Here is a 10,000-nt window from a genome sequence, read left to right on the forward strand (position 1 = left end):
CCCCAAAATGAAAAACATGTCCATCCAACAAAAGCAAAAATGGGGGGGCACCGAATGATGCCTGCCCTTCTCCTCCCAAACACAGACATCAGCCAAGTGCCCCAGGTATGGGATTTGGTGCTCTCGGGGAGGTCCCAATGGGGGGAAAAGGGGGGGCTTTCCAAAAAACTCCTCTCTCTGAGGTAAAAGGGGGGGAAAAGCCCCATTCTTGGGTCAGCCCCGGGAAAAGCTGGAGCTTGTTGTTGGCCCATGAGGGGCTGGAGGTCTTTTTCAAGCATAGGTTCCAGCCTTGAGATGCAGCCGGGGCCCTGCTTTTACCCATTGATTTCAGGGGACAGAGGTTTTTCACAGCCCTGTTCTCCCCATTTGCAGTGGCCCCAAGGTGCGCGCTGGGATTTGGGGTCCTCTGACACAGACCCTGACGTGGAGCTGCAGGGCCTCAGGCCATCTGCAGGGGAATCTGCATCCAGAGGGCAGGGGAGAAGGGTGGGTGATGGAAGGCCTTGAAGGACACGTAGAGGAGAGGAGTAGAGGAGAAGGACACCTTCGGGCATCTGTGGGGGATCAAAGGCATTGAACCACTTCCTCACCAGGACTCTCATCTCACCACACCACGTGTCTACGTGCATTGAGGACAAAGTAGAGGCCAAGGATGAAGACAAAGGCAGCAGCGCAGCCCCCCACCACCAACAGTTTTCTGAAATTATTTGTTTTTGTGCATGGAAAGAGGAGGGAAGAGAGGGAAGGAGGGTTTGTGCCACACCATGTGGTTTGTGTTGTGCGCAGAACAGAAGAGGAAGCTTAAAACAGAAGAGGGGAAGTCATGTTGGCTGAAAAAACCGCCTTCTAGGGAAAAAAAAAAAAAACAGGAAACAGCAGATTGTCTGAGTAGATGTTGGGATATAAAGACTGTTTTAGAGCAGAAGCCCCAGAGATGGAGTGACTTCAGTCATAGTTTAGTCCAGAGCTTCATTTAAATTCAAACCTACTGATGTGTCTCACCCAAAATGACAACATGTCCATCCAACACAGCAAAAATGTGGGCACCGAATGATGCCTGCCCTTCTCCTCCCAAACACAGACATCAGCCAAGTGCTCAGGTATGGGACTTGGTGCTCTCAGGGAGGTCCCAATGTGGGAAAGGGCATCAGAACTCCTCATCTCTGAGTAAAAGGAGGAAAGCCCCATCTCTTGGGTCAGCTCCTGGAAGCTGGAGCTTGTTGTTGGCCCATGAGGGGCTGGAGGTCTCTTCAAGCATAGGTTCCAGCCTTGAGATGCAGCCTGGGACCTGCGTTACCCATTGATTCTCAGTGACAGAGGTGTTCACAGTCCTGTTCATCACCACTGCAGGTGAGTGTTGAGGTTTCCATCAAGCAGAGAAAATCCTTTGGGTCAATGCTGCTATCCCAGACTGGGATCTGTGCTGCCAAGAAGACACAGCCAAGGCCAAAGGACTGTCCTTCCACAGTGTAGGACATCTCAGTGGGCAGAAAATCCTTCTCCAGAAGTCCAACCCCACCTCCTCTATGGCATCTAGGCACCTGGCCTCACCCCAGCATGGATAATTGTGAGAAAAATGGGTCACATCTCTGCTGGTTGTCCAAGCAGGAAGAGATGCTGGCATGAGTCTCACCAAGCCAAGAAATCTGTTGAACCAGGAGAACCCTTTTCTTCCATGAATGATGAATAGAACTCTTTAGGACACATAGGGAAAGAAAAAAAAAAAAAAAAAAAAAAAAAAAAAAAAAAAAAAAAAAAAAAAAAAAAAAGGAAGGCCCTTCAGGTCCCACCGAGATTTGAACTCGGATCGCTGGATTCAGAGTCCAGAGTGCTAACCATTACACCATGGGACCGCCCGGGCGGGCAGCGCCGCGGGACTCCAGAGAACACTGCCCCCGAGCGGCGATAAAGAAAAAAAAAGGGGGGGGGGGGAAGGGGGGGTGGTAGGAACGATTCGACCCTGGGGGGGATGAGAGGGGGAAGGGGGATAAAAAGAACTTCCGCCCGAACAGGGACTTGAACCCTGGACCCTCAGATTAAAAGTCTGATGCTCTGCCGACTGAGCTATCCGGGCTCTTACCTGCGGCTTTCGGGCAGCTCCTGAAGTGCTCCGCGACCTTTTTGGCGGATGAAACCGTCCCGTTTTTCTTGATTTCCGTCGTTTGAAGGCTTTGATGCTGATTATTTTTTTCTTCTGCTTCAAAGCGTTGCGGGGAAGCGCCATCTCCACGCACTGAAAAGAAGCGAAAGTACGAAGCGAACGGTTTAGCACCGGGTTGAGCCGGTAATTTTTTGGGAGAATTATTTTTTAAATTTTTTGGAGAATTTTGAGGTGAAAAGGGCGCCGCGTACCGAACGCAGCGCTGAAACAACAGGCGAAACCCCACTCCGAGCCCCACCCGCCCCCAACACTGAGAAGAACGGTGGGCGGAGCGCTGTTATATAGCCCGAGGGGCGGACCGGAGTGAGAACCGCCCCTTTTCCCGCCTCTCCATCCCCGCGCGCCCAGAGGCCCCGCCTCCTTCTGCCCCGCGGACCAATGGGAAGGCGGCAGGCTCGAAGCGCGGCCAATCAGCGCGCGGCGTCTGGAGGCGAGGGGCGAAGCGTGTGGCTCAATGGCGAAGAATGGGAGAGCGGTGTGTCATTAATGAGCGATTTAAGGAGGCTGGGGTTAATTAAAAAACAAAAGTAAAGAAAAGAAAATGCTGCGGCTGCGGGAGAGGAAAAACGGCGTTTTCTGCTGAATGCCGCGGTAGATTTGTGTTGAAAGGAAGCGGGTTAATGGAAAAACAGGGGAGAGGGATAGGGGAGGGGAAGGGAGGAGAGAAAAGGAGAAAAAAGTCATTTATGCCCTTTTATGAAATCTAAATTAAAAAAAAAACGGAGTAAGTGCAGTTTGGGAAGCATCTGAACGATGGAAAAGGAAAAAAAGGGGCAATGAGAAAGAAAAGGGAAAGAAAAAAGGGGAAAAAAGAGGTGGGAAAAGAGAAAAAGGGGGAAATGGAGGGGGGAAAGGGAGAAAGGGAAGAGGTGAGAAAAGGAAAGGAAAAGGGGGAGGAAAGGAAGGAAAAAGGAGAAGAGAAAGGGGAGGTGGAGAGAGAATAGAGGGGAAGAAATAGAGAGAAAAAAAGGAGAAAACGATTTAAAAAAGGGGGGGGAAGAAAAATGATAAGAAAGAAAAAGGGAGGGGAGGGGGAAAGAAAGAAAAAAGGGAGAAAAGGAAAAAGACAAAAAGAAAGAAATAGGAAAGAGGAAAAAATGGAAAAAAGGGAAGAAGGAAGGGAGGGAGGAAAGGAAGGAAGGAAAGGAGGAAGGAAAGGAAGAAAGGAGGAAGGAAAGAAGAGAACTTTATGCTTTCATTCAATCTCTATTTCTCAAAGTCGGGGAATAAGAAGAATGAGGATGTGATGTAATGGGGGAAAAAAGAATATAAAAGGGAAAAGGGGGGGAAAGATGGGAAAAGGGGGGGAAAGATGGGAAATGGGGGAAAAAGGGAGGGAAAAAAAGGGGGAAAAGGGGGGAGAGAAGGAAAAAAAGAAGGGAAAAGGGAGGAAAAAAAGGAGGAAAAGGTTGGGGAGAAATGGGGGGGAGGGGAAAAGGGGGAAGAAAAAGGGAAAGGGGGAAAAGGGGGGAAGTGGAGGGAATGAAAAAAATGGGGGAAAAGGTGGAAAAGGGAGGGAAATGGGAAGGAAAAGGGAGGGAAGGGGAAATTAGGAAGGAAAAAAAGGGAGGAAGACGAAGAAAAGGGTAAAAAGGCAGAAACTTTATGTATAAAATAAAGGAATAAAGGGGGAGAAGGGGGGTAGGGGAGAAAAAGGGGGAAAAGAGCAAAAAAAGGGGGAGAAGGAGGGAAAATGGGGGAAAAAGGGGAGAAGGGGAAAAAAGGGGGAGGAAAAGGGGGGAGAAATGGAGAAAAAGAGAATTGCGGGAGCGTAGGGATCATTTTAATGTTAAAAAAAAGGAAAGGAATAGGAAAAAAAAAACGGGCTGAGCTTCTTAATGCATTTATTTTCAGCGATATTTCTGGAAGCAGGGGGGATAAAAGCAGCGCAGGAAGCGCCTGCAAGTTAAAAAGGAGGGAAAAAAGTGGGGAAAATGGCCTCAAAACCGCTTAAAGTGGCTTAAAAATGAGAGAAACCGGCCTCGAAACCGGTTAAATCGCTGAGAACTAAGAGAAAGTACAGCTCCCACCGCTCCGCTGCCGCAGCGCCATCTGAAAGCGCGCCGCCCTGCTCCCCTTTTTTATAACTTCCGTCCCGCGCTCTGATTGGCCATTCCTTCTCTCCCCGCCCCCTTACCAAACGTCGCGCCGCTATTGGCGCGTCGCGTCTCCCGACACTAATCGGTGCGGCCAATCAGATCGCGCCGATTCCATCCGCGGGGATGGTATAAAAGGCGGAGCGGGGGAAGCGGAGGTCGCAGTCGGGCGGCTGGGCGGCGCGGGGATGAGCGGGCGAGGGAAGCAAAGCGGCAAAGCGCGCTCGAAAGCCAAATCGAGGTCCTCCAGGGCCGGCTTGCAGTTCCCTGTCGGTCGAGTTCATCGTTTGCTTCGTAAAGGGAATTACGCGGAACGGGTGGGAGCCGGAGCTCCGGTGTATTTAGCAGCCGTGATGGAATATTTGACGGCTGAAATTTTGGAGTTAGCCGGGAACGCGGCGAGGGATAACAAAAAGACGAGGATCATCCCTCGGCATTTGCAGCTGGCGGTGAGGAACGACGAGGAGCTGAATAAATTGCTGGGAGGAGTCACCATCGCGCAGGGGGGGGTCCTGCCCAACATCCAGGCTGTGCTGCTGCCCAAAAAGAGCGAGGGGCATAAAGGGAAATGAGGATTCGGTCCTCCGATCCCCCCCTCCTCTTTTTAGCCTTCGTAGAATCCAAACGGCTCTTTTCAGAGCCACCCTAAGGAGTCCCAAAGAGAGCTGGGAGAGCTGGGGGGAGAGATGGGAGGGGGGGGGGGAGGAGCGTGTGTTTCACCCCCGTGGGTGGAGGATGGACGTGTATTGGGGGTGGGGAGAGGGTCGTATGTGGGCCCACGTGTGCAGGGGGGCACGTATGTGGGCGCGCAGGTACATGGGAGTGTCCATGTGTGGGCACACGTATGCATAAGGGTCACATATATGGGCATACGTGTGCATAGGGGAACATGTGTGGCCACGTGTGTGCGTGGGTGGGTTCGTATATGAGCCCACGTGTGCACTGGGGGCACATCTATGGGCACACCTGTCCATAAGGGGGCACGTGCATGGGTACACGTGTGTGTAGGGGGCTCATATATGGTACATGCGTGCATGGGGAGCACATATGTGGGCATTCAGGAACATGGGGGCACATATATGGGTATACATGTGTGCATAGGGGAACATATGTGGGCACACTTCTGCATGGGGGGCACATATATGAGCACACATGTGCATAGGGGAACATACATGGTACACATGTGCATGGGGGGGCTCATATATGGGCACACAGGCACATAGGGGGCTCATGTGGACACGTGTGCATAGGGGTCACATATGTGGGTGTACTTGTGCATAAGGGAACATGTGTGGGCATGTGTGTACGTGGGGGGTTCATATGTGGGCCCATGTGTGCATGGGGAGCACATACATGGGGAGCACATACATGGGCACACAGGTGGATGGGAGCACATGTATGGGTATACATGTGTGCATAGGGGGAACATATATGTTTATGTATGGGCGCACACACAGGTACGTGTGGGGGGTGCACATGTGCACACGAGGGGACAGACATGAGAAGAACACGTGTGTGTATGGAGGACATATAAGTAGGGGAGGACAACACGTGTGTGTATGGGGGCATGCAGGTGACAGAGGGGACATTCAGGGACACAGGAGGTGGCAATAGGGACATGTGGGGGTCTGTGGGGACAGAGATGGGGACCCATGGGGACATTGGAGGTGACAGAAGGGGACATTTGGGACACAGGAAGGGCACGTGGGGGTCTGTGGGGAAATTGGGGGTGACAGAGGGGACATCTGGGGACACAGGAGGCGGCAATGGGGACATTTTGGGGCTCCATGCGGACATTGGAGGTGACGTTCAGGGATCTCAAGGCAAAATATGCAAATGAAGGATCCATTTGGCCCGTTCTGATTGGCTGGAAAGGAGAGTTTCAGTCATTACGAGCGGCTCCAAAGCTCGCGCGCTGATTGGCCCGTGCTGAAAGCTCTCAGCCAATGGCGGCGCGCAGTTTGGATCCGTTCCGGCTGCGTTGGAAGAGACGGAGCGAAAAGAAACGAGGGGCTGCAGCACAGATAATTACACAAAATATTTCCGTTATTAATTATTATTATTATTATTATTATTATTATTTTCCCACCAAAATAACCTTAAAAATAGAGCTCCAACGGCGCTATTTGTTATCGCCACAGCGGGTTCCCTATGCATCTCTATGGGTTTCTGTGTGTCCCTATGGGTTTCTAGGAGTCTCTATGGGTCCCTATGGGCCTCTATGGAGTCCCTATGGGTCTCTGTGGGTCCTTATGGGTCCCTATGGTTCTCTGTGGGGTCTCTATATGTCCCTATGGGTCTCAATGGGTTCCTAAGGATCTCTATGGATTCCTATGGGTTCCTATGTGTCCCTGTGGGTCTCTGTGGTTCCCTATGGGTCTCTATGAGTCTCTATGGGTTTCTGTGTGTCCCTATGCGTCTCTATGGGTCCCTATGTGTCTCTGTGGGGTCTCCAGGAGTCGCTATGGGTCTCTAGGGGTCCCTATGGGTCTCAGTGGGTTTCTAAGGGCCTCTATAGGTCCTATGTGTACCTATGGGTCTCAGTGAGTCCCTATGGGTCTCTGTGGATCTCTGTGGGTCCCTATGTATCTCTATGGGGTTCCTATGGATCTCTGTGGGGTCCCTGTGTCCCTACGGGGGATCTATGGATCTGTTTGGGTTTCTTTAGTTCCCTGTGTGTCCCTTTTGGGTCTCTGTGGGTTTCTGTGTGTTCCTATGGGTCTCTATAAGTTCGTATGTGTCCCTATGGGTCCCTATGGATTTCTATGGGTCCCTATAAGTTCGTATGGGTCCCTATGGATTTCTATGGGTCTCTAGGGGTCCCTGTGGTTCCCTATGGGTCTCTGCGGGGCCCTATGTGTTCCTGGACGCGGGGGAGGAGGGGAAGAAGGATAACTAATGATCGATTGATAATTAATTGCTTGAAACGCTCCTAAAATACGCAGCTTTATCCCCCCTTCCCCCCCATCTCGCCTCGCGTCATCAGCGGCCGCCCTCCATGCGGACGCTGCGGCGCAGTTCTCACTCCGGCCCGCTTTCCGCCTTCTGGTCACGTGGGCTCCGTAGCCCCGCCCCCTCTCCCAGCCCCGATCGTTCTCTAAGGCGGCCGTTCTCGGCTTTTAATTAATTACTGATTAATTACGTGTGCATATATATACATACGTATAAATTCGGCTTAAAGTGCAGAATGCATCCAAGCCCAAATCGCAGGCGCTTCCATTTTTGGTTTCTTTTGAAATCCTCATGGGGGTTTCAATAGGGCCAAGGTTGTCTGTGCGGGTTTCAGTGGGGCCCGAATAAACAACAGGAGTTTCCATAGGGCCAAGGGTAAGTGTGTGAGACACGGAGGGACCCATAGAGACCCATAGGGACCCCATAGGGACCCAAAACGGAACCACAGAGACCCATAGGAACACATAGAGATCCATAGAAACCCCTAGAGACCCCATAGAGACTGAAAAAGGACACGTGGACCCCATAGAGACCCATAGAGACCTATAGGGACCCACAGGGACCCCATAGAGACCCACAGAGAACCATAGGGACCCCATAGGGACCCCTCGAGATCCATAGGAACCTTCAGAGACCCACAGAGACCCCACAGGAACCCATTGAAACTCATAGGGACTCATGGAGACCCATAGAGACCCAAAAGGGAACCACAGAGACCCATAGAAACCCATAGGGACACATAGGGACCCTTACGAACCTATAAAGACCCATAGAGACCCATAAAGACCCCATAGAGATCCATAGGGGCTCATGGAGACCCATAGAGACCCTTAGGGACTGAAAAGGGGCACATGTGAACCCCATAGAAAGCTGTAGGGACCCATAGAGACCCACAGAGACCCCAAAAAGGCCCCATAGAGGCCCACAGAGACCGAAAAGGGACCCATAGGGAACCATAGAGACCCATAGGGACCCATAGAGACGCCATAGAAACACATAGGAAATCAAAGGAACCCAAACGGACCCATAGGGACCCATAAAGAAACAAAGAGATACATAGGGGCCCCATAGAGACTGAAAAGGGACACACAGGGACCCCATAGAGACCCATAGGGACCCATAAAGACCCATAGGGACATATAGGGACCCATAGGGACCCATGGAGACCCTTAGGAACTGAAAAGGGACACATAAGGACCCACACAAACCCATAGGGACCCACAGAGACCGAATAAGGACCGATAGGGACTGATAAGGACCCCATAGAAACCCAAAAGGGACCCACAGAGACCCATAGGGACCCACTTGGACCCACAGAGACCCCATAGAAACCCATAGAGACCCATAGAGACACGTAGAGACCCATAGAAATTCATAGGGACTCATAGGGACACAAAGAGACCCAGAGGGACCCCATAGGGACCAAAAAGGGACCCATGAGGACCCAAAAGGACCTAGAGAGACACGTAGAGACCCACAGAGACCCATAGGAACCCCTAGGGAAACATAGAGAAACATAGGGGCCCATAGAGACCCGTACGGATCCATAGAGACCCCATAGGGACCCATGGAGAAACATAGAGACCCCATAGAGACCCAAAAGGGACCCATAGAGACCCACAGGGACCCATTGGGACCCACAGAGACCACAAAAGGGACCCATAGAGACCGAAAAGGGACCCATGGGGACCCATAGGGATGCCTAGAGATCCTTGGAGACCCATAGAGACCCATAGGGACACATAGGGACCAATAGGGACATGGGGGAGGTCCCATAGGGACCCCATAGAGACTGAAAAGGGGCACATAGGGACTCCATAGGGACCCACAGAGATCCCATACGGACTCATGGAGAAACATAGGGACCCATAGAAACCCCATAGAGACCCAAAAGGGACCTATAGAGACCCGTAGAGACCCACAGGGACCCCCATAGAGACCCATAGGGACCCATTGGGACCCACAGAGACCACAATAGGGACCCATAGAGACCCCATAGGGACCGAAAAGGGACCCATGGGGACCCAAAAGGGGCCGAAAAGGGACCCATGGGGACCCATAGGGACACATAGAGACCCATAGGGATGCATGGAGACCCACAGAGACCCCATAGGGACCCACAGAGACCCCATAGGGACACATAGGGACCAACAGAGACATGGGGGAGGTCCCATAGGGACCTGTATGGCCCCATAAAGACCCATAGGGACCCATAAAGACCAAAAAGAGACACATAGGACCTCCACAGAGACCCTTAGGGATGCATACAGACCCATAGGGACCCACAGGGACCCCATAGGGACCCACAGAGACCCAAGGAGACCCTTAGGGACCTAGAGAGACACACAGAGACACATAGAGACCCACAGGGACCCACAGAGACCGAATAGGGACCCATAAGGACCCCATAGAAACTGAAAAGGTTTTTATGAGACCCATAGGGACTCATTGGGACTCATGGAGACCCATAGAAATTCATAGGGACCCATAGGGACACAAAGAGACCCAGAGGTACCCCATAGAGACCGAAAAGGGACATATAGGACCCCATAGGGACACACAGGGAGCCATGAGGACCCAAAAGGACCTAGAGAGACACGTAGAGACCCATAGAGACCCACAGAGACCCACAGAGACCCATAGGGAAACATAGGGGTCCATAGGGACCCGTATGGATCCATAGAGACCCCATAGGGACCCATAGATACCCCACAGAGACCGAAAAGGGACCCATAGAGACCCGTAGAGACCCACAGAGACCCCCGTAAAGACCCATAGGGACCCACAGAGA

General features: G+C 52.0%; 1 protein-coding gene, 1 long non-coding RNA gene and 2 other non-coding genes across 4 annotated transcripts; 1 reads left to right on the top strand and 3 right to left on the bottom strand.

The window, feature by feature from the left end:
• Positions 1–880: 880 nt before the first annotated feature.
• On the bottom strand, positions 881–2,485 carry LOC104916930 (uncharacterized). The gene is made up of 3 exons (XR_014880810.1): positions 2,353–2,485; positions 2,081–2,233; positions 881–1,694 (listed from the first exon to the last, which is right to left on the bottom strand). It is a non-coding gene; the product is annotated as an uncharacterized LOC104916930 (long non-coding RNA).
• TRNAQ-CUG (transfer RNA glutamine (anticodon CUG)) lies at positions 1,782–1,853 on the bottom strand. The gene has a single exon. It is a non-coding gene; the product is annotated as a tRNA-Gln (tRNA).
• Positions 2,002–2,074, bottom strand: TRNAK-UUU (transfer RNA lysine (anticodon UUU)). The gene has a single exon. It is a non-coding gene; the product is annotated as a tRNA-Lys (tRNA).
• A 1,902-nt stretch (positions 2,486–4,387) lies between the features above and the next one.
• Positions 4,388–6,310, top strand: LOC100542972 (histone H2A type 2-B-like). The gene has a single exon (XM_085215343.1). The coding sequence runs from the start codon at positions 4,446–4,448 to the stop codon at positions 4,827–4,829; it is 384 nt and encodes a 127-aa protein (XP_085071469.1). The 5' UTR covers positions 4,388–4,445; the 3' UTR covers positions 4,830–6,310.
• Positions 6,311–10,000: the final 3,690 nt, after the last annotated feature.

This window comes from Meleagris gallopavo, unplaced genomic scaffold (genome assembly GCF_905368555.1).
Source record: "Meleagris gallopavo unplaced genomic scaffold, MGAL_WU_HG_1.1 scaffold_18, whole genome shotgun sequence".
Lineage (NCBI taxonomy): Eukaryota > Metazoa > Chordata > Aves > Galliformes > Phasianidae > Meleagris > Meleagris gallopavo.

Excerpts from the sequence above, each read along its gene's own strand:
- LOC100542972 (XM_085215343.1), top strand. The coding sequence starts at position 4,446 with ATGAGCGGGCGAGGGAAGCAAAGCGGCAAAGCGCGCTCGAAAGCCAAA.